We start from the raw sequence: 25324 nt of genomic DNA, 5'->3' as shown, positions 1-25324 counted from the left end.
TAAGATCAAAGTAGTGTGAGACTGTAGGTGCAGCTGATTCACATTCAGTGTGCACATAATACATCATCAGAATGTGAAACTAATGTTCGCGCACAGTCCAATTAAGAAACACTACAAAATTTTGCTGGGTAAAACTGTAATTTGGAGAAAGAGGCTGCATGCTTCACTGCTGTGAAATAGTACAGCAACATAAGCTCTAAAGGAAAGTGTTTTTGCAGATACTGATCCTGAGGATACAATTTAGTTTAAATAATGGATTCACACTGATATGAGATACACTTGAAACCATAGAAACGACAGCTGATTGGCCCTTTCTACTCACCACTATATAGCAAAGCATCATAGCAAGCAGTTGCAATTGACTAAAGACAGCTACCAATCAATAGAATTGATTAAATTAATGGATTTTGCTGAAAATTTTAAATTATTCTTTTACTATCTAAGATGCAGTTCAAGGATTTCATTGGGAAAATAGCCAAGCTATGTTATATCTATTTGTCATTTACTACAATCATAATGAAGAAATAAAACAGCATCAGCTACCGTATAATTAGTGATTGCCTGACATGATACAGTTGCAGTGCATGTGTTTTTAACTTACTTGATCATATCCCTGAAGTGCATTTTCACAGACATTAAGCATATTCATTATTTTAGTGACAGTTCTGCTACCTGGTACAAACATTTTAAGAACTTCCTAAATCTCTGCCATCATCAGTAAGATTTTGGCATCACTGCGGAATGTTTCTTTCTTTCTTTTTTCCAGAACAAGCCCTGGGAAATCACCATGTGATGGAATTGGGGGCACAGTTAAGCATTTAGCAGGAAGTGCTATCCTTCAGTGTCCAATTGAAAACCCAATCTCAATGTCAACTCATCTATCTGAATATCGCAAAGCAATCTGCATTGAAAAGCAACTTCAGATTCGTAGCGTATCTAATGAAACATTATCCTGCAAACGCTGACCAAAATGCTAAAGTTACTTCTAAACATGTTCCCATTATACTGAACCATTATGTTGCTTGTAATTATGATGAAAAATTGTGGATAGGAAGTATCTGTGATATTTCATATGAAGGAAAAGATGCCTTCATTAATTTACTGCATCCTCATGGAAATGCTCAACTGTTTCATTGGCCTGTTGATGAGACATACGCTGGATTCCAAAACAACGGATAATTGCAGTCGTTCCACTTCCAGCTCCATGAATGATGGGGCAGGAATATAGTTTGCCAGAAGTAATAGTTTTGGAAGTCAGCAACAAACTTAAAGCATTCATCAACTGAAGAATTCTGCATCATGGTTTGGAAACAGTAAAGAGACCCAAACTAGGCTTGAGAACCTGCTAGACACCCACATTCAGGCTTGGGAACCTGCAGTAAAGAAACCCACCTGTGGCTGACCTTGCCTGACTATAGGGCATTGCCCCTTAGTAATGGGGTTGCTAGTAGTGGTAGTAGTGGCATAGCCACCATAGACGAAAATGGAAATAAGTATTTCTGTTAAAAAGAAATTTCCTCTATTGACTGGTGGTTAATGAACGTAAGGTAGCGTCCATTTTGAGATGTGTGACTTTAAACACTGCTGTAATTTAGTACATTCACATTTATAGCCAATTTATAGGATGGTAGCACAGTAATTAAACACACAACCTGGGCCCTGATTTGTGACATACCTATCAGCCCCACAGACAATAGTTTGGCAAAAGACCAAGTACATAGTTCTCTTTCCCCAATATTTACGACTTGTAATCTGTAGGGTAACTTTGTTGCAACACAATTTGTTGCCCACTTTGAACCGAGATTATGCCAAAAGCATTGATTTATGAACTTTACTTGCATCATTTGTGTGTTGAGCACAAAAAAGTTTTAGAACTATGTCCAGAAGCAAGGGGCTACCCCTTTTAGATTAGGAACAGTGACATGCCGAACTTTAAAATTTCTTCGCGACTCTTTAGTCTCTAAAAAAGTGGTCTTTACAAAAATGGCTCCAGTACCTCAACCAAGCTACAGGTGAACTTTTCAGAAGATGGTCGAGTTGGGAGCATGTTCTAAATTAGAACACTTGACACGGAATAATACACTAACAAAATTTAACGTTATCAATATAGGGCACTCCAATTCCCCTTAAGTAAATACAATATTTATTCCATAGTCATAACCAGCACAACTGAATGGCTTATCTCTGCAGTTTTGTTGATAGCATAACTATTAATATGATACTTTCAATTAAGCATCAAACAATATGATGTAAAACCAATGACTTAACTAATTATTAAGTATATCAGCACAACTGGTACCTACATATTCCGAAAGTAGAACCTGTTGCTTACTATACAATAACTACTTCTAGTTAGGTTGCAGTACAACCTGCAGAATGTTACAAGCAATCCGATCTGAGGGCTATAAGAAATGTTTAACTTACGTGGTCAATTGTATAGTAGGTAATACGAGAAAGAAAGTCAAGGAAAATCATGGACAACACAGGGAATAAGGTGCAGTAACACAAGGAAACAGATCACTGTACTTTAAACAATCATTACAACATGTTTCTTTATCGTGGAGGAAATCAACTGGTAGAGAAATGTCAAATATGGGCGTGGGGAGTGTTACCTCACTCAAAAAACAGGCTACGAAGCACCCACCTGTTACAAGGAACAGGTACAAATCTGAAGGAAAAGAAGTAAGAAATTAAATATTTGAAAAGTTCTGCATTTAAAATATATCTACAACAATAACAATAAGAATAAGGAGGAGGAAAGAAACAGCTCATAAAATACAGAATGAATCCTGCCTGAAACAGTTCACATTCAAACTCTCGTCTAAAACTAATTTCTGGAAGGTTTGGGTAGGGAGCTATGTCACCAACCTTACACTGAGGAATGCGGTCACAGAAAGGTTCTCTACACAAAATCCAGAAGATGCAGAAAATAAAATAAATAAATAAATAAACTGCACCCTCACAAAGTCTGTCAACAGTTTACATAGAATTTCTTCAGAATCCACACACTTATTCCAAAGCTTCTTCCACCAAAAACACACACAAATAACCATCCTGTCTGTCCTTTTGTAGCACATTTCAAAGCATCAACTGAACACATCCAAGCTCAGATATATCACCACCTTCAATGCATCATCAGAGTTTCCTATTCTTAATGAAAGACAACATTCTTGAGCATCTTAAATCTACACCCATCCCCCCCCCCCCCCTCCTGAAACCTTCCTGTTTTCATTGACAAGTTCTCTCTTTACACTATCCCACAGAACATGCTTCTGAGCCCTATAACACAAACTCTCCCGAAACCCCTTGACAGCCTCCTAACAACCTTTCACTTTTTTTTTTTTTTTTTTTTTTGGGGGGGGGGGAGGGGGGGGGGGGTTAAGGGCGCTCAACTACTGAGGTCATTAGCGCCCAGTCACAATTGTTAGAGCACATAGAATCTAGTAAAACTCAAGGGGGGCACCAGAAAGTTCTTACAAAGATGCAGATAAAATATGTCTTTGGACAATCCAGTCAAAGTAATGAAACGAAGAACACGAGCAGCTGCTTGAGCGTCATCCGCTAAAATATCCTGTGAAGTAGATGGCAGAGACAGGACAACACGAGATTGACTAAAATGGGGACACGACAATAAAACATGGCGCACTGTTAATGCATGACCACAAGGGCACTGCGGGGCTGGGTCACCGGAGAGCAGGTAGCGGTGGCTAAACCGGCATAGCCCAATCCACAACCTGGTCAGAAGGACCTCTTCTCGCCGAGATGGTCGGGAGGAGGTTGTCCAAGCAGTTGGGAACGGTTTTACTGCCCCGAGCTTGTTTCCTTGAAGTGAGGACCAAGTATCCCACCACAAGGACACAAGCCTCTTACAAACAACCCCACTAACGTCAGATGACGGGACACAATGGAAGGCTGGCCGAGGCAGGAGGACTGCAGCCTTGGCTGCAGCATCAGCAGCCTCATTCCCAGGCACTCCTACATGGCCGGGAACCCACAGAAAGCTGACAGGAGAGCCACCCTCAGCGAAAGAATGGAGGGACTGCTGGATCCGTTGCACCAAGGGATGGACCGGATATGGAGCTCCAAGGCTCTGAAGAGCACTGAGTGAATCAGAGCAGAGTACATACGATGAATGGCGGTGGCGGCGGGCATACTGAACAGCCTGATTGAGAGCAAAAAGCTCGGCCGTAAAGCTGGAACACTGGTCGAGGAGCCGATATTTAAAGGTGACGGCCCCCACGACAAAGGCACAGCCGACACCATCGTCAGTTTTGGAGCCATCAGTGTAAATAAAGGTGTGACTGGCAAGTTGCGCACGAAGTTCGACAAACCGTGAGCAATACACTGCAGCCGGAGTACCCTCCTTCAGGAGCGAGCTGAGGTCGAGATAAATATGAACCGGAGCCTGGAGCCAAGGTGGTGTCGGGCTCTCACCCTCTCTGAAGGTGGTAGGGAGGGCAAAATCCAATTGTCGAAGCAGGCGACGAAAGCGGACGCCAGGGGGCAGCAGGGAAGACACATACAACCCATACTGACGGTCGAGAGAATTGGCGAAGAAGGACAGATAAGAGGGATGGTCGGGCATTGAAAACAGCCGAAAGGCATACCGACAAAGCAGTACGTCGCGCCGGTAGGTCAATGGTAATTCGGCAGCTTCAGCATATAGACTCTCGACAGAACTAGTGTAGAAAGCTCCGGTCGCAAGACGTAACCCCCTATGGTGGATGGAGTTGAGACGGTGTAAGAGGGATGGCCGAGCAGATGAGGCTCCCATAATCCAGCTTCGATCGGACGATGGACCGATACAAGCGAAGCAGGACAGTGCGATCCGCTCCCCAAGATGAACAACCTTTCACTGTCAAAGTAACCAATTATCAACATTATCCATAGCTGCTTCACCTTTACACACCACAACACCTAACACATAATAGGGTGACGGCACTGGGAATCAATACAGAGTCATCACAAGTCAACATGAGTTGCAGAGTAGAGGCATTCTGCAACTAATTCAAAGACAAAAAATTTCTGTAACACTGACTAATGCATACCTGAAGAGGTGTTCCACATTAGCAAAGATGAACAACTGGTTACAGGTATGAACTTCATAGCCCATTTTATGGACTTTTTTCTTTTTTGGTCCATACTATCATCTTGTAAAATATGGAAGCAGAGCCCTTGCAGTAGAAGAGACTCGTTTCGCACTATTGGAGATTAAGTGCTCACAGCTCTCAAGCTATGCATTTTAGAGCCCTTCATTACTAGACTTTTTGCTTCGAACAATCTTTCTTCTCGCATCTCTTAAATATTAACCATTCCTCCTGGGACACACTGTGTGTATTTCTTGCAGAGTAACAAATACACCCCGAGACCAAGTTCTTCCTGAACACAGTTTGAGGACATCATCATTATTATTATTATTATTATTATTATTATTATTTCTTTACTTTCTCAGACATTAAGTCTGGTTAAAAATGGAAAGTGACGCGGACCTTGATCAAGTGTCACTTCCTTTTAACTGTACGGTATGTGTTATATTGCATTTAGGAACTTTCAGGTAATTGAACATGTACCAATAATTACAGATTTCTGTAGTTTTATATATAAGTTTGGATGTAGCTGTATTGCATTGATGTACTAGTGGATATTGTGTCGTATGACTCCTTTAGTTGATAGTATAATTGGTATAATGTCAACTTTATCCTGATGCCACATGTCCTTGACTTCCTCAGCCAGTTGGATTATTTTTCAATTTTTTCTCCCGTTTTCTTTTGTATATTTGTTGTATTGGGTATGGATATTTCGATTAGTTGTATTAATTTCTTCTTTTTATTGGTAAGTATGATGTCAGGTTTGTTATGTGGTGTTGTTTTATCTGTTATAACGGTTCTGTTCCAGTATAATTTGTATTCATCGTTCTCCAGAACATTTTGTGGTGCATACTTGTATGTGAGAACGTGTTGCTTTATTAGTTTATGTTGTATGGCAAGTTGTTGATGTATTATTTTTGCTACATTGTCATGTCTTCTGGGGTATTCTGTATTTGCTAGTATTGTACATCCGCTTGTGATGTGATCTACTGTTTCTATTTGTTCCCAGAATGAGATTTTCACTCTGCAGCGGAGTGTGCGCTGATATGAAACTTCCTGGCAGATTAAAACTGTGTGCCCGACAGAGACTCGAACTCGGGACCTTTGCCTTTCGCGGGCAAATGCTCTACCAACTGAGCTACCGAAGCACGACTCACGCCCGGTCCTCACAGCTTTACTTCTGCCAGTATCTCGTCTCCTACCTTCCAAACTTTACAGAAGCTCTCCTGTTTGCAAAGTCTGCATTTATCTGTTGTGGTATTGGGATCTTTAATAATATGCTTTGCTGTAATATCTGGTGTTTATTGTTTGATCCTGTATTGCAATCATGAATCCTTCCATCTCACTGTATATACTGCCTTTTCTTAGCCATGTGTTGGATGTGTCTTGATCGATGTGTGGCTGTGTTAGATGATACGGGTGCTTGCCATGTAGTGTTTTCTTTTTCCAATGTACTTTCTTTGTATCGGTTGAGGTTATGTGATCTAAAGGGTTGTAGAAGTGGTTATGAAATTGCAATGGTGTAGCCGATGTATTTATATGAGTGATTGCTTTGTGTATTTTGCTAGTTTCTGCTCGTTCTAGAAAGAATTTTCTTAAATTTTCTATCTGTCCATAATGTAGGTTTTTTATGTCGATAAATCCCCTTCCTCCTTCCTTTCTGCTTAATGTGAATCTTTCTGTTGCTGAATGTATGTGATGTATTCTATATTTGTGGCATTGTGATCGTGTAAGTGTATTGAGTGCTTCTACGTCTGTGTTACTCCATTTCACTACTCCAAATGAGTAGGTCAATATTGTTATAGCGTAAGTATTTATAGCTTTTGTCTTGTTTCTTGCTGGAAATTCTGTTTTCAGTATTTTTGTTAGTCTTTGGCTATATTTTTCTTTTAGTTCTACTTTAATATTTGTATTATCTATTCTTATTTTTTGCCTGTATCCTAGATATTTATAGGCATCCGTATTTTCCATTGCTTCTATGCAGTTGCTGTGGTTATCCAATCTTCTTGTTTAGTGCAGTTTCCCTTGACTATGCTATTTTTCTTACATTTGTCTGTTCCAAAAGCCATATTTATATCATTACTGAATAGTGTTATCTTTAGTAATTGATTGAGTTGTTGATTTGTTGCTGCCAGCAGTTTTAGATCATCCATGTATAGAAAATGTGTGATTTTGTATTGGTATCTTCCAGTAATATTACATCCATAATTTGTTTTATTTAGCATGTTGGATAGGGATGAGTCTCCTTGGTATATTCCACACTTAATCTGTATTGGCTGTGATGTGATATTATTTGAGTTTGTTTGGATATTAAGCGTGGTTTTCCAATTTTTCATTATTACGTTTAGGAACTGTATCAATTTAGGATCTACTTTGTATATTTCCAATATTTGTAGTAATCATGAGTGGGGACACTATCAAAAGCTTTTTGGTAATCAATGTATGCATAGTGTAGCGACCTTTGTTTAGTTTTAGCTTGATATGTCACCTCTGCATCTATTATCAGTTGCTCTTTACATCCTCGTGCTCCTTTGCAACAGCCTTTTTGTTCTTCATTTATAATTTTGTTCTGTGTTGTATGTGTCAGTAATTTCTGTGTAATGACTGAAGTTAACATCTTGTATATTGTTGGTAGGCATGTTATGGGGCGATATTTTGCTGGGTTTGCTGTGTGTGCTTGATCTTTAGGTTTCAGTTATTCCATGTGTAAGTGTATCAGGAAATGTGTATGGGTCTGCAATGTAAATGTTAAATAATTTAGTTAGATGTGAATGTGTTGAGGCGAACTTCTTTAGCCAGAAATTTGCTATTTTATCTTTTCCAGGGGCTTTCCAATTGTGCGCAGAATTAATTGCTCGGGTGACTTCATGTTGCAAAATAATCACTTCAGGCATTTGTGGTATCATCTTGTATGTGTCTGTTTCTGCTTCTGCTTGTATCCACCGTGCATGCCTGTTATGTTGTACCGGGTTTGACCATATGTGGCTCCAGAAGTGTTCCATGTCTTATGTTTGGTAGGTTGTCTATTTTAATGTGTGTGTTATCTATTGTCTGATAAAATTTCTTTTGGTTTGTGTTGAATGTTTGGTTTTGTTTCCTTCTATTTTCACTTTTTTGTATATTCTAAGTCGTTTGGCCAATGCTTGTAATTTCTGCTTCTTTTCATCCAACTGCTCTATCGTTTCTTGTTGTGAGATTTTACCTAACCTTTTTCGTTTTTTGTCTGATATTTCATTTCTTATAAATTGTATGAGCTGTCCAATGTCTCTTCTCAGTTTTTCTATTCTGATCTGTAGCCTGTGTTGCCATGCTGGTTTTGTGGGTTTCTTCTGTGTGTTGGTTGGTTCTGATCTCTGCCTGGTGTGTATATTTAGTGTAGTGAGTGCTCCTATATAAACCAGTAGTTGTAACTCTTCCATAGTTGTATTTTCATTTATTTTGTTGTGTATGATTGTGTTGATAGTTGCTGTTGTTGTTGTTTCGACTTGTGGGTTATTTGGGGTCTATTCAAGAATGGTCTAATATCTGTATTTGTGTCTTTGTATTCTATTTATGTCAGCTGAAATTTTTCTTCTATATCTAACGTGTGTCACTTCGTGTTCTATTTGTGCTTGTTCTGGTGGCTGTCTTAAGATTTCATTTTCCTCTGATTGTTTAATTGATGCATGTTGTTCTTTGTTTGTTTGCTCTGGTATGTTTGAGTCCATTACTGTATTTTCTTCTTCTTCTTCTTCTTCTTCTGATTGCACATTACTTTGTTCCAGTATTTGTTGTACTTGTTGTTTGATGTTTTCTAATTCTGACTGGGGTATCCTGTTATTTTTGATTACTACACGGATCTGATAAGCTAGTCGTCATTCTGTTAAAAATTTTAATTCTGGGTATCTGGAAATAAATGTTGTGTATACTTGTGATCAGTATCCTGTTGTGTTGGTTCCCAACTTTGTTGCTTGGTAATAACAGAACAAGAGGTGTCGGTTAACTTCATCTGACCATCTCATCCTCTGTCTGTTTTCCTTCTAGGGTGGTTGCAGGAAGCATATTCTGCAAAACACCTCTATTTGGATTTAAATCATTTTCCATGTGGCTAGCAGTGTCATTACCACTGTGGATGGGAATAGGGTTCAAGCGTCGTCCCCGACCATGACAGCGCTTGTCCAAGGCTTCATTAGTTCTGTCCTGAACGAACTAATCACACTAAAAGGGGGGTTAGCCCTATTAGTGGTTTGATCTTTTTGTCACCTTTTACGACCAGCAGAACATACCGGAGGCCTATTCTTTTCCCAGGCCTCCACGGGTTTATTATTATCATTTACTTATATGAAGTTATTAGTGAGGATCCAAACACACTGTCACTCATCACATTTCCTTTTTCACAGGGCAGTTTGTGTCCGACTTGGGCCAAGTCAGCACCAACTAAGGCTAAAATTCCTTACTGCCAAAGAAATTTCACATGCTACACTTTTGCCACATGGAGGATTGCCAGCTTTCAAATTGCCTTAGCATTAAGTAGCAGTAGATCCGAGTATGGTCTACAGCATGATAAAGATATCCATGTGTGTGTGCAATACTGCAGGGTTATTTGGATCCTGCCACCAAAAATGTGCCCCTAAATTCTATAAATGAGATTGTTTCCTCCAATCTGTCCTCACATCTCATCACCCTTCACAACTTCATTTCTGTTTGACCAATTGGGGGAATTAAATGTTATTTTCATTAGGTCCTTGTTCATCAACAATCCGTGTGACTACATTTTCTTCTCTTTTTCCTCCCATGTATTCATTAGTCTTCAATTACACTTCTGTTTCCAGTTTTCTACATCTGCGTACATACTCTGGAACCCACCGTGTGGTGCACAGCAGGGTGTGTCTTGTACGACCACTAGTCATTTCCTTTTGTGTTCCAATCACGAACAGTGATACAAAAACAATTGTCTATGTAAGTCCAGAAAAGCCTTAGTTTCTCTTACCTTAGTGATCCTTACAAGAAATCTGTGCTGGAAGCAATAGAATCATTCTGGAAGTCAGTTTCCAATGCCAGTTCGCAAAATTATCTCAACAATATTCCTCAAAAGAACGTCGTCGTCTTTCCAGGGATTCCCATTCAAATTCATGAAGCACCTCTGTAAACCCTCATGTTGATCAAGCCTACTGGTAGTACCATCTAGCAGACCGTCTCTGAATTGCTTCAATGTCTTCCCTTAATCTGACCTGATGGAGGATCCTTAACACGCACAAATCAGTAACACTAGAGTTCTATATGCAATCTCCTTTACAGATGAACCCCCTTTCCTAATCTTCTCCAAATAAACCATTTGCCTTCCCTACTACTGTCCCTACACATTTGTTCTATTTCATATTGCTTTACGTTACATGCAGATATTTGATGAATATGACTATCATGAGAGATGTAATGAATGCTTTATCTGAACATTCCCACTCATTCGCATTAACTTACATTTTCTACACTTAAGGGCAAGCTGCCATTCATCACACCTACTATAAATTTTGTCTAAGTCATCTTGTACACTCATGCAATCAATCTACCACCACCTTCCTGTACAACACAGCATCAACAAGCCACAGATTGGTGCTCACCCTGTCCATCAGATCATTTATATGTATCCAAAATAATAGTGGTCCTACCACACTTCCTGTGGCTCTAGTCTCCAACAAACACTTGCCACTGAGGACAATGTACTGGATTCTATTACGTAAGATGTCTTTGAGCCAGGACATATCTGGGAACTTATTTCATACGCTTGTACTATCATTAACAGTCTGCAGTCTAACACTGTGCCAAAATCTTTCCAGAAATCTAGCAATGCAGAATCTGCCTGTTGCAGTTGAAGGTTTGCAGGATACAGTGCAAGAAATGGTATGCCGAGTTTCGCATGAGCAATAACTTCTAAAACTTCGCCGACTTGTGGACAAGATTTTCCTTCTCAGGAAAATTATTATTACCAACTGAGAATATGCTGAATTCTGCAGCAAACTGATGCCAAGGATATCAATCTGGAATTTTGTGGGTCCATTTCTCTTTATTATACACAAGCATCACTTTTTCTTTTTTCCAGTCGGTTGAAACTTTGCACTGGATGAGAGATTCTTGGTAAATGTAAGCTAAGTAGGGGGCCAACACTGTAGCATACACACTGTAAAACAATCAATATTGCATCCAGACCTGGCAATGGTGGTAGTTGTATGCTTCTTGCATCTATCTTTTTACGGACGCATGAATTTTTGCGCTGTTTATTGATCCAACGGTACAACAGTCTCGACTTCCTCAGCATTTCCCGTATTTTGTTATTAAATTACAGTGGATCTTCTCCACCCTTAATCCCCATCCTTGGCAAATACTTCTACAGAGCACCACTCACGAAGGGTTCAAACTCTGCCTGTAATTCCTCTATGTCCATCATATTGTAATTAAATGATGACCATTCATTGCCCAAGTGGTATCATCATCATCATCATCATCATCATCATCATCATCATCATCATCATCATCTATGCACTTTCTACCAAAAATCCTTCACTGGTCTTTTTGATGACTTTATTAACTTAACTAACCATCATAATCACTAAATCCTGTCTCTATACTGAAACCATAGATAAGTTCAGGCCTGTTTGTAACCAAAAGGTCTAAATATTTCAACTGCATGTGAGCTAGCTGTCTAAGAACATTTTTCGGAAAACTGTGTTCAAAAGTACTTCAGAAGATTGCCTGTTCGTACCACCTGCAATGAGTCCACAGACATCCCACTCTATGCTATGGCAGCTGCTGTTAAAACAACTAGCTGTCATTGTGTTATTTTCATCCAGCTATAATTAGTAAAATTGCCTAAAGCATTGTCTCGCAGATGTAAAACAAAATTAGAAGTCAATACCTTTAAAAAATGCTTTTTACCTTCCTTTTTTCTTACTGCATGTGTCTTTAGACCTAGAGTGTCGTGTTTTAGTATGTGCCCCCCCCCCTTCCTTCTCCCTCTCACTATGTATTAACAAACCCTTCTCCCACACAAAAATTAGTGTTTGCTTCAACTCCTTCCTCTCACCAGGTGATGAATGAATGCTCCAGCAGGTTTTTTTAGACAATTATGCTTGCCTTTGGTGGCACTTGGTTGAACATATGACTTCTACGAACTTGCTGCATTTTCTGCTGAGTGTGGCTATGTCGTCACCCTATCCTGTTACCTGTACTAGACTCTTTTGACTGTCCTCTAGGTACTGGATTTGCCATAAGGTCAGGCTCTCCTGTGCTGGATACTCCTGGAGCACTGAACGTGGTGATTTTGTCTGCTGTTTTGGGTTTTGCTATTGCCGATACAAAGTAAACACAGTTACTCTAACCAGTTAAGTTTTTCACAATGAAACTCATTTAGAAATTAATCACTGCATAAACAAACACAAAGGTACGTCAGTATTGTTTTACACCTAACAAGGGAACCTCCCCATTGCACCCCCCCTCAGATTTAGTTATAAGTTGGCACAGTGGATAGGCCTTGAAAAACTGAACACAGATCAATCGAGAAAACAGGAAGTTGTGTGGAACTACGAAAAAATAGGCAAAATATACAAACTGAGTAGTCCATGCGAAGATAGGCAACATCAAGGATGATCTGAGCTCAGGAGTGCCGTGGTCCGATGGTTAGCGTGAGCAGCTGTGGAACGAGATGTCCTTGGTTCAAGTCTCCCTTCAAGTGAAAAGTTTTTCTTTATTTTTGCAAAGTTATGATCTGTCCATTCATTCATTGACGTCTCTGTTCACTGTAATAAGTTTAGTGTCTGTGTTTTGCGACCGCACCGCAAAACCGTGGGATTAGTAGACGAAAGGACGTGCCTCTACAACGGGAACCGAAAACATTTCATCGCAAGGTCATAGGTCAACCAATTCCTCCACAGGAAAACACGTCTGATATATTCTATAAGACACTGGTGAGGGCATGTGCGTCACGCGACAGGAATATGTTGTCGACCCACCAAACTTATACACTTGGCGAATGGGTAAAAAGATTCTTCTACACTCCCCAATTTAGGTTTTCTTGTTGATGTGAGAATTACTCCCAAAAAAGTGATGAAAACACAAGAGTTTGTCACATAAACTGCAACAAATGAATCCAACAGTTTCACAGTCGCACACTTTTCCCTGTGCTCTGTCAAAACATATGTTTTTAACATTTTCAAATTTTTCTGTGTGTAGACCGTCAAATCCTGCATATGTCCAAGCCAATCTGAACTTGTTCTGGAATTTTGGAAGTTGATTATGTGTGAGTGCCTGAACTATGATGATAAAAAATAAAATTTTATGCTCGAAGGAAGACTTGAACCAAGGACCTCTCGTTCCGCAGCTGCTCACGTTAACCACGGGACTACGGCGCTCCTGAGCTCAGATCATCCTTGATGTTGCCTATCTTCGCATGGACTACTCAGTTTGTATGTTTTGCTTATTTTTTTCAAAGTTCCACAGAACTTCTTCCTGTTTTCTCGATTGATCTGTGTTCAGTTTTTCAAGGCCTATCCACTGTGCCAACTTATAACTAAATCTGAGGGGGGTGCGACTGAGAGGTTCCCTTGTAAGTAGTACACTACCACTGGAGTTTTTAGTAGAATTTTAGAAGACTATAAGAAAAGCAAGGTGTCACTCGTATGCACCTGAGTAACCTAAGGAGTGTTCTTTCATAAATCTGATGACCTACACTATGTGATCAAATGTATCCGGACACACCAAAACATACGTTTTTCATACTTGGTGCATTGTGCTGCCATCTACTGCCAGGTACTCCACATCAACATCAGTAGTCATTAGACATCGTGAGAGCAGAATGGAGTGCTCCGCGGAACTCACGGACTTTGAACGTGGTTAGGTGATTGGGAGTCACTTATGTCACACGTCTGTACACGATTTTTCCAAACTCCTAAACATCCCTAGGTCCATCGTTTCCGATGGGATAGTGAAGTGGAAACTTGAAGGGACACGTACAGCACAAAAGCGTACAGGCCAACCTCGTCTGTCGACTGACAGAGACCACCGACAGTTGAAGAGGGTCGTAATGTGTAATAGGCAGACATCTATCCAGACCATCACACAGCAATTGCACATTGCATCAGGATCCACTGCAAGTACTACAACAGGTAGATGGGAGGTGAGAAAACTTTGATTTCATGGTCGAGCGGCTGCTCATAAGCCGCACATCACACCGGTAAACGCCAAACATTGCCTCATTTGGCGTAAGGAGCATTAACATTAGACGATTGAACAGTGGAAAAAATTTGTGTGGAGTGACGAATAACAGAACACACAATGTGGCGATCCGATGGCAGGGTGTGGGTATGGCAAATGCCCGGTGAACGTCATCTCCCAGCGTGTGTAGTGCCAACAGTAAAATTCGGAGGTGGTGGTGTTATGGTGTGGTCATGTTTTTCATGGAGGGGCCTTGCATCCCTCATTGTTTTGCGTGGCACTATCACTGCACACGCCTACATTGATGTTTTAAGCACCTTCTTGCTTCCCACTGTTGAGCAATTTGGGGATGGCGATCGCATATTTCAACACAATCGAGCACCATAATGCACAGGCTGTGGTGGAGTGGTTACATGACAATAACATCCCTATAACGGACTGGCCTGCACGGAGTCCTGACCTGAATCCATCCTTTGGAATGCCGACTTTGTGCCAGGCCTCAAGAAACCTGCCAGCACCCGATTGAACATATGCCTGAGAGAGTGGAAGCTGTCATCAAGGCTAAGGGTGGGCCAACACCATATTGAATTCAAGTATTACTGATGGACTTCACCACGAACTTTTAAGTCATTTTCAGCCAGGTGTCCAGATTCTTTTGATCACATGGTGTACATGTAATCATAACTGTCAAAACTGAAAGACAGGATTGATCTACCAGTGATACCACTCTAATACATCAGCAGCCGTTGGGAACCACACTATTAACTTTCTCAATCTCCCATTTGTTGATTCCGTTCATGAATAGTTGGCAACAAGGTTGAGTAGACCTGTGGACCTCTAATGACATATGTATCATCCAATTTTATGAAAACTACTTGGCGAAAAATTTTATTGTTTCACGTTTTACAGTAAGATATCTTGACTCGATAAATGGCTAAGTTCCTTTTCGTTATTTGTCTTAGTTATTGTGCTGCATACAGTGAAGTAGAGCACTGCTGCATGCAATGAAGTGGAGCACTGAACAAAATATATTAAAAAAAGATGCTGTGACTTACCAAACGGGAAAGCGCTGGTAGACAGACAATAAAAACACACACACAAATATCAAGCTTTCGCAACCCACAGTTGCTTCATCAGGAAAGAGGGAAGGAGAGGGAAAGACGAAAGGATGTGGGTTTTAAGGGAGAGGGTAAGGAGTCATTCCAATCCCGGGAGCGAAAAGACTTACCTTAGGGGGAAAAAGGGAGACACACACACACACACACACACACACACGTCTGCTTGTGTCTGTATATGTGCGGATGGATGTGTGTGCGCGGGGGGGGGGGGGGGGGGGGGGGGCAAGTGTATACCTGTCCCTTTTCCCCCCTAAGTTAAGTCTTTCCGCTCCCGGGATTGGAATGACTCCTTACCCTATCCCTTAAAACCCACATCCCTTCGTCTTTCCCTCGCCTTCCCTCTTTCCTGATGAAGCAACCGTGGGTTGCGAAAGCTTGATATTTGTGTGTGTGTTTTTAATTGTCTATCTAAAAACGCTTTCCCATTTGGTAAGTCACAGCATCTTTTTCTCAAGATACTGGTTTTTATGTCTACTAGAGACTTGTGCACATGGCACCAGTGTTCTATCCATGCACAGCATGAAGTATATGGCCGTAACATCTATTTTACAGTGAAACTATCCTTTTACACTTTTCAAGGGACTTCAAAAAAATGATGCAAACTGTGTGAAAATATAAAATGTAGGAAATAACGTTTTAAGCTGTAAAAGTTACGTATAGGATACCTCCTTCCACTTTCTGTATGATGTATGTACGTAACACGCACCAAAAGGTTTGTCAAGGACGTTTTTACTATCTAATGAAGATTTATTATCTAATAAAAACCGCTGATGTCACTGGAACTGATAACTGTCTGACTCAATTTCATGTCATGTCATAATCGATGTTTTTGAAAGCCTGCAGCTGTCATTCACTATGTAAGTAATGAAATACTGCACTAATTACGTATTTTTTCATGCTTAGCATGATGCATTTCGAGAATTTTTTCTCGTTGTCAAGTGCAAATATGTATTTTGTATGGTGTTTGAATGTGTTATTCTGCATCTCTTGCACTATAGTCGTCTATTTGAGGTTATCAGGTACTGTGCCTCATCAGTTATGTAGAAAGCCAGACACACACACAAACTATCACTCATTGTTTGTTTGTGTAACAACACAAAATATACATACATGAATGAATATAGTGCCCTGGTGTCAAGAAACTTAACCACTTAAAATTTGTAAACAACACTGGATGGCGTACATCATGCCAACATCATATTTTCTCCACAAACATTTTTTCGTAAAGCGTAAATCGCAGGAAAATTATATGTTGACGAAAAATCAGGTGCAAATTAATATTGTGGGCATAGGAAATTTGACGGGATCGATAAAAAATGTCAAACAGCGTGAAAACGTCAATTCCGGGAACGTAAAAGCGTGGTTATACTGTATTTCATAAATGGTTCAAGACATCGAAATGAGGCTTTTTGTAAATTATAGCACGCGAAGAAGTACCTATATTGTTGTATTATTAATACTCTAAACTTTGTCTATCGACGAGATATAGATGTAATTACAATTTTTTTGATGGAAAGAATTACTACTTTTAAAGGCATTGCACACATTTAGCAAAACCTTTTTCGTGCTGTCAGAAGAGAAGATGTAATCACGAAGTAACTAAATGTTTTAATTATTTCTGTTTCCACTGACGTCTTTGTTATTTACAAACTTTACAGCTATGTGTAATGATATTAGCTTGCAACTAGTCTCTCCAGCAACATTATTGCAGCAGTATTTATGTGGAGTCTTCTGGTATGCTACTTTCATCCTATGACACCAAGTAAAGTATAATTGCCCATCACTATCTTCATGCTTTTTTCCTCTGTACAATCACAACAGCATGCCATTTATGCAGTAAAAAATGAAGATGAAAACAGTAACATCACGGCAGCAAATGCACACAGGCAAAATGACAGAAAGCTGCTTAGCACTCAGGGCGGAAACATGGCTTATTGGCCGGTAAATGTCTCACGCATTAATGCATCCACGGCACACAGAGGTCCTGTGTGTGTGTGTGTGTGTGTGTGTGTGTGTGTGTGTGTGTGTGTGTGTGTGTGTGTGTGTGTGTGTCCTTCAAATTCTAGAAATCTTGCAAAATATTAGTGCTTGCCATAAAAATGCACATTTTGCAGCTTTCTATCAAACTCAGTTTTGATTGTACTCTGAAAAAATGAACCTATGGCAAGTAAATTAATGTAATGTGTGTGTGTACCTGTATAGCCATGTGTGTTTCTGTTACAATTCTATCACATCATCGTTAACATCCACCATAGGATTAGATAACTAAAGGTAATAATTCCTATCAGAAAGTACTATGGACAAACCACATTTTAAAACACTGTAATGTTTTTATGATAAATTACCTTAGTTCTTCGAGTTTTGCTCTTCCGTTCATTGCTTTGTCCAGACTCCAGTCGATTCACTGCATTACCATTCTCATCAAGAGATTTAGCCTGCACATAAAGGGACAAGTTATCACTAAATATACATTTAACTCTTGAATGTTGTGGAAACGTTTCCATTCTTCACTCAAAACCTTTACTTGAAACAGAAGAATTAAAATTATTCTCAACTACTTAACACACCTTTATATCTGAAGGGAAATCCTTACTGCCCTGGAACACTCGCCCCACTTGCTCTGAAACAAACGTAAATATTGGCATTGTTAGACACCTGTCGTACATTATCACAAGCAGTAGTAATCAACAACTCTGTTGAGTACAAGTTCCTTTATTTTCAGGACCATATTTTAGATGGTTGTTACTTATAGGTGTGCTTAAAGCTACCGATAAGTAATGTAATATTTGAATTATGTGGAATGCTCTGTCAGATTTCAGCAGTGGAAAGGGTCATAGAAAGATAATTTCATTGCAGATCAACACACTGTGGCCAACAAATGTATTACAGCACTTCGAACTTTCTACTGACAAGGGAACCTCCCCATCGCACCCCCCTCAGATTTAGTTATAAGTTGGCACAGTGGATAGGCCTTGATAAACTGAACACAGATCAATTGAGAAAACAGGAAGAAGTTGCGTGGAACTATGAAAAAATAAGCAAAATATACAAACTGAGTAGTCCATGGGCCAAATAGGCAACATCATGGACAATGTGAGCTCAGGAGCGCCGTGGTCTCGTGGTAGCGTGAGCAGCTGCAGAACGAAAGGTCCTTGGTTCAAGTCTTCCCTCGAGTGAGAATTTTACTTTCTTTATTTTCGTAAAGTTATGATCTGTCCGTTTGTTCATTGATGTCTCTGTTCACTGTAATAAGTTTAGTGTCTGTGTCTTGTGACCGCATCGCAAAACCGTGCGATTAGTAGACGAAAGGACGTGCCTTTCCAATGGGAACCGAAAACATTTGATCGCAAGGTCATAGGTCAACCGATTCCTCCACAGGAAAACACATCTGATATATTCTATACGACACTGGTAATGGCATGTGCGTCACATGACGGGAATATGTTGTCGACCCACCTAACTTGTACACTTGGCGAATGGGTAAAAAGATTCTTCTACCTTGCCCGATTTAGGTTTTCTTGTGGATGTGATAATCACTCCCAAAAAAGTGATGAAAACACAATAGTTTGTCACATAAACTGAAAATAAAAAAATTAAACTTTTCACTCGATGGAGGATTTGAACCAAGGACCTCTCGTTCCGCAGCTGCTCACGTTACCACGGCGCTCCTGTGTTCTTAGAGTCCTTGATGTCGCCTATCTTCCCATGAACTACTCAGTTTGTATATTTTGTTTATTTTTTCACAGTTCCACACAACTTCTTCCTGTTTTCTCAATTGATCTGTGTTCAGTTTTTCAAGGCCTATCCACTGTGCCAACTTATAACTAAATCTGAGGGGGGTGCAATGGGGAGGTTCCCTTGTGAGACCGTATCATCGCAAATAACAAGCTTCCTAAAACTGTGCTGGCAGAAACTTTGTGGCATTGTGCACACCTGTCTTTGTCCTGCCTCCACAACCCAGTCATCCTCAAAAACTGATTCACTCACTCACTCCCTTTTACCAGCCCACAAAGGTGAAAATCTCTGAGCTAGCTCAGGATACCAAAATCCCAACAGTTCAAAACCACAACTTTAAATGCACTTAATTGTTTTAGCACTTGCCTGAGAGGAGCTTCCTGGAAACTTGTGCCTTTTGAAAGGTTCTCTCTTTTTCATCTTCATTTTGTGTTTCAGATATCACAGTAACTGTGTATTCACTTCCTGACGTTCAGGAATACCGTGTCAACAATGGTATCAAACTTGCCTGAAGCAGTTTGGCTTGAACCCCCTTACTGTAGCCACAAAGGAATGTTTCCACAGCTTAATCTGGTTAATAGGGACCGACTAACATCTCCTCCTTTGTTACTATGTGGTCCAAAGTCTTCTTCCACTTCAAAATGACTGAAATCTGGTTTTTGAATGTCCAAACATTCCTGAGTGTGTCTTATCAACTGATGTACTTAACAGTCAAAACCTTTGCAGTATTTTAATGGCTTTATAGTTTACTGCAAATTCTGAGCCATGGCTGATGTTCGACATATGTTGAATCTAGACAAATCGCTACCTCAACTTTCTTGCTGTCCTTTTACATTTTTTAAGTAAATAGCTTGAACAAAAACTTAGCTGCAAATACATATCCACTTCTCACGTAATTTACCCTCTGTAATTCTTGCAGAATACTGCAGTTGCAGACCCTTCACATTACAAAAAACAAATTGCTTATCTCATTTTTTCTTGGGTGCATACACAGAATGTGGTGATAAAATACTCTGAAATTTTATTTGAACTGAATCACTCACTAACCAACATAGCTAAAGTCCTAGAATTACAGTGAGGTTAACGCATGACATTGTCGAGTCAAATGTTGCTAACTACAGAGTGGGGTTGGGGGCTTTTTACTTGTCAAGTTGCCCTCAGATACGATCATTACATTCTACTCTTGAATCTTAAGGACATATGTTACATCATCTTAACTCTGAGTTCCTCTGGTGTCATTCACACAAATATTTTACATTAAAAGATTGTGAAACTGTTGTTTGGATTGTCACAACACCATTGTTGATCAAGATGTAGCTGCAGTTATTCGAGATATTTGTTCACCACACATTCCTGTGTTACGTGAATTATGCATGTACTGCAAGTATTGTTGAAGGTTATTATGCTCTGTCCCAGTTGCATTATTCTGTGTTCAGGACAGTATGAAAACGCATAATTAAGCAGTAAAATTTAGGTCAATATGGCAGATAGGCATCACTAAACAAACACTGAAATTTTAGAACTCTAACAATGGCTTTCAAATCACACATTCTTCCAGACAAAAACATTTTTTTTAAGATCAATATTATTCATTAAAGCTAGAAAATGGAAGGTCAAAATTGACTGCATTAGCAGTTACTTGTAAATTCCCATAGTAATTGGTTGAAAAAGGGGAGCAGAGGAAGAAAGTTAAGAGAGACACCCAGCATCTGGAGTTGCCACAGTAGACTGACTCTCAGCATATTCTTTTCCTGAGAAACTGCTACCAACAGGCATGAACACACACCACTAGAAGACAATGTTTGTTGTGAATAAAGAAAAGCTGCAAGAAATGAATGTACGACTGTAGAACATCTAGCACAAACTCAGTTTTTTAATTAGTAAAATGAAAAACAAATTAACATTGCACTAAACAAACATTACTTGTAAGTGGAGTGTTTAGCAGTATCAGATGAGTGATTTCAATTCAGTTGCCTATCTTGCACTGCAAATTACGAAAATTCTGTGAATGTAAGAAAAAAGTTATAATTCTGGGAAAGAGTATGGTTAGAAATCGTATCTACAAATTCATACATGCCTTACCTGCATTAACATGTTTATTCTCAAGGAAGAAGAACTGAAGTTGACGATTCCTAAATAAATTGTTTTTCAGTGACTTTAAAAAAGGAATCAGTATAGCAAGTATAGTAACTCAGTAGTAGTAGTAGTAATCTGCAGATCACTTTAACAAAGATACTGGACATTTCGTGGTATTAGTTTAAGAATGAAAATACGTAAGTCATACATACACATTTACATACATAACATTTAGTTTGTTAAGAACGTGACAGGTAGTTTGTTAAGAACGTGACAGGTAGTTTGTTAAGAACGTGACAGGTAGTTTGTTAAGAACGTGACAGGTAGTTTGTTAAGAACGTGACAGGTAGTTGGCTATAGCCCTACAGTAGGTACCATTCCAGTGTTTGCCTGAAGTAATTCATGAAAACCATGGGGAACTTTAATCAGGAGCTTCCATCCTACTGAATACAAGACCAATTTGTTTAAAAAGGCACACCTCATACTGTTTGTTCCTAGTGTACAATACTGTTTGGTGAAGACATTTCATACTGCAACACCACACACTTTATCAGCTGATTGCTATTAACAGACTAATCTGCAACACTGGCTGCTAGAATCAGGTTAAAATAGTTTTCAAGACAGGATGATGTTGATTCAAAATTTTGTCCAAAAATGCACCAATGGTTCATTTTAAGAGTTGTCATTTGATTGGATACTGCAAAAATGACATACCAGGCATGTTCTAATCTTATAACTATTAAATTTCTCCAACAGTGAATACAGTTTGAAATTCATGGTTATCTGACACAAATTTCCTTTAAATGACATCCTGTGAAAGACACTTTTATATTTACTCTATCATTATTATTTTGAAATGACAATGATACTAGAGAAGACTGTCGTAAACAAAATGTTTGAAGTAAACATTGACAGTTTGTAACTGACAGCAGTTTCTATAATATTACATTGCAAATAAATATAGTCATATCAAACAATACGAAGTCTATGTTGGAATATCAACAAAATTTTACCAGGATAGATTGATAATCACTGTAAAGAGTTGTAGACAGGCACACTGAAAAGACTTGTTACACACTGAGCTTTCGGCCAAAGCACTCTACTTATTCTTCAGTAAGGACTGACAAAGACCAATGTAAACATTTTTTTCCACGTTAATTAACAATATACTTTGCTTTGGAGCTGGCTTATAACATTCCAGCGTGTTAGGAAATGAAGCCCAGCAAAAAAAGAAAGGGTTTTTGGAAAGGTCTTTCATGTGCAGCAACATGTACACTGTGTATTTTTGTACTATGGAAGTGTAAATACGAATTCCACCAAATACAACACAGTAGCTCCTGAAGCATTGAAACTGAGATTGTTGTTGTTGTTGTGGTCTTCAGTCCTAAGACTGGTTTGATGCAGCTCTCCATGCTACTCTATCCTGTGCAAGCTTCTTCATCTCCCAGTACCTACTGCAACCTACATCCTTCTGAATCTGCTTAGTGTATTGATCTCTTGGTCTCCCTCTACGATTTTTACCCTCCACGCTGCCCTCCAATGCTAAATTTGTGATCCCTTGATGCCTCAAAACATGTCCTACCAACCGATCCCTTCTTCTAGTCAAGTTGTGCCACAAACTTCTCTTCTCTCCAATCCTATTCAATACCTCCTCATTAGTTACGTGATCTACCCACCTTATCTTCAGCATTCTTCTGTAGCACCACATTTTGAAAGCTTCTATTCTCTTCTTGTCCAAACTAGTTATCGTCCATGTCTCACTTCCATACATGGCTACACTCCATACAAATACTTTCAGAAATGACTTCCTGACACCTAAATCTATACTCGATGTTAACAAATTTCTCTTCTTGAGAAACGCTTTCCTTGCCATTGCCAGTCTACATTTTATATCCTCTCTACTTCGACCATCATCAGTTATTTTACTCCCTAAATAGCAAAATTCCTTTACTACTTTAAGTGTCTCATTTCCTAATCTAATTCCCCCAGCATCACCCGACATAATTTGACTACATTCCATTATCCTCGTTTTGCTTTTGTTGATGTTCATCTTATATCCTCCTTTCAAGACACTGTCCATTCCGTTCAACTGCTCTTCCAAGTCCTTTGCTGTCTCTGACAGAATTACAATGTCATCGGCGAACCTCAAAGTTTTTACTTCTTCTCCATGAATTTTAATACCTACTCCGAATTTTTCTTTTGTTTCCTTTACTGCTTGCTCAATATACAGATTGAATAACATCGGGGAGAGGCTACAACCCTGTCTCACTCCTTTCCCAACCACTGCTTACCTTTCATGCCCCTCGACTCTTATAACTGCCATCTGGTTTCTGTACAAATTGTAAATAGCCTTTCGCTCCCTGTATTTTACCCCTGCCACCTTCAGAATTTGAAAGAGAGTATTCCAGTCAACATTGTCAAAAGCTTTCTCTAAGTCTACAAATGCTAGAAACGTAGGTTTGCCTTTTCTTAATCTTTCTTCCAAGATAAGTCGTAAGGTCAGTATTGCCTCACGTGTTCCAACATTTCTACGGAATCCAAACTGATCTTCCCCGAGGTCAGCTTCTACCAGTTTTTCCATTCGTCTGTAAAGAATTCGCGTTAGTATTTTGCAGCTGTGACTTATTAAACTGATAGTTCGGTAATTTTCACATCTGTCAACACCTGCTTTCTTTGGGATTGGAATTATTATATTCTTCTTGAAGTCTGAGGGTATTTCGCCTGTCTCATACATCGTGCTCACCAGATGGTAGAGTTTTGTCATGACTGGCTCTCCCGAGGCCATCAGTAGTTCTAGTGGAATGTTGTCTACTCCCGGGGCCTTGTTTCGACTCAGGTCTTCCAGTGCTCTGTCAAACTCTTCACGCAGTATCATATCTCCCATTTCGTCTTCATCTACATCCTCTTCCATTTCCATAATATTGTCCTCAAGAACATCTCCCTTGTATAAACCCTCTATATACTCCTTCCACCTTTCTACCTTCCCTTCTTTGCTTAGAACTGGGTTTCCATCTGAGCTCTTGATATTCATACAAGTGGTTCTCTTATCTCCAAAGGTCTCTTTAATTTTCCTGTAGGCAGTATCTATCTTACCCCTAGTGAGACAAGCCTCTACATCCTTACATTTGTCCTCTAGCCATGCCTGCTTAGCCATTTTGCACTTCCTGTCGATCTCATTTTTGAGACGTTTGTATTTCTTTTTGCCTGCTTCATTTACGGCATTTTTATATTTTCTCCTTTCATCAATTAAATTCAATATTTCTTCTGTTACCCAAGGATTTCTATTAGCCCTCGTCTTTTTACCTACTTGATCGTCTGCTGCCTTCACCACTTCATCCCTCAGAGCTACCCATTCTTCTTCTACTGTATTTCTTTCCCCCATTCCTGTCAATTGTTCCCTTATGCTCTCCCTGAAACTCTCTACAACCTCTGGTTCTTTCAGTTTATCCAGGTCCCATCTCCTTAAATTCCCACCTTTTTGCAGTTTCTTCAGTTTCAATCTGCAGTTCATAACCAATAGATTGTGGTCAGAATCCACATCTGCCCCAGGAAATGTCTTACAATTTAAAACCTGGTTCCTAAATCTCTGTTTTACCATTATATAATCTATCTGAAACCTGTCAGTATCTCCTGGCTTCTTCCATGTATACAGTCTCCTTTCATGATTCTTGAACCAAGTGTTAGCTATGATTAAGTTATGCTCTGTGCAAAATTCTACAAGGCGGCTTCCTCTTTCATTCCTTCCCCCCAATCCATATTCACCTACTATGTTTCCTTCTCTCCCTTTTCCTACTGACGAATTCCAGTCACCCATGACTATTAAATTTTCGTCTCCCTTCACTACCTGAATAATTTCTTTTATCTCGTCATACATTTCATCTATTTCTTCATCATCTGCAGAGCTAGTTGGCATATAAACTTGTACTACTGTAGTAGGCATGGGCTTTGTGTCTATCGTGGCCACAATAATGCGTTCACTATGCTGTTTGTAGTAGCTAACCCGCACTCCTATTTTTTTATTCATTATTAAACCTACTCCTGCATTACCCCTATTTGATTTTGTATTTATAACCCTGTAATCACCTGACCAAAAGTCTTGTTCCTCCTGCCATCGAACTTCACTAA

General features: G+C 39.5%; 1 protein-coding gene across 4 annotated transcripts in view; it reads right to left on the bottom strand.

The window, feature by feature from the left end:
• The window catches only part of LOC126203836 (mucin-5AC), a 572866-nt gene that overhangs the window by 36623 nt on the left and 510919 nt on the right, over positions 1-25324 (bottom strand). For all 4 annotated transcript variants that reach the window (XM_049938208.1, XM_049938210.1, XM_049938209.1 and 1 more), the window contains 2 exons: positions 17956-18008; positions 17734-17823 (listed from right to left, as the gene is read on the bottom strand). In XM_049938208.1, coding sequence (XP_049794165.1) covers positions 17734-17823; positions 17956-18008 — 143 coding nt within the window. The remainder of the gene's footprint in view (positions 1-17733; positions 17824-17955; positions 18009-25324) is intronic.

This window comes from Schistocerca nitens, chromosome 9, assembly GCF_023898315.1.
Source record: "Schistocerca nitens isolate TAMUIC-IGC-003100 chromosome 9, iqSchNite1.1, whole genome shotgun sequence".
Lineage (NCBI taxonomy): Eukaryota > Metazoa > Arthropoda > Insecta > Orthoptera > Acrididae > Schistocerca > Schistocerca nitens.
This window is presented reverse-complemented; position numbering and strand designations above follow the sequence as displayed.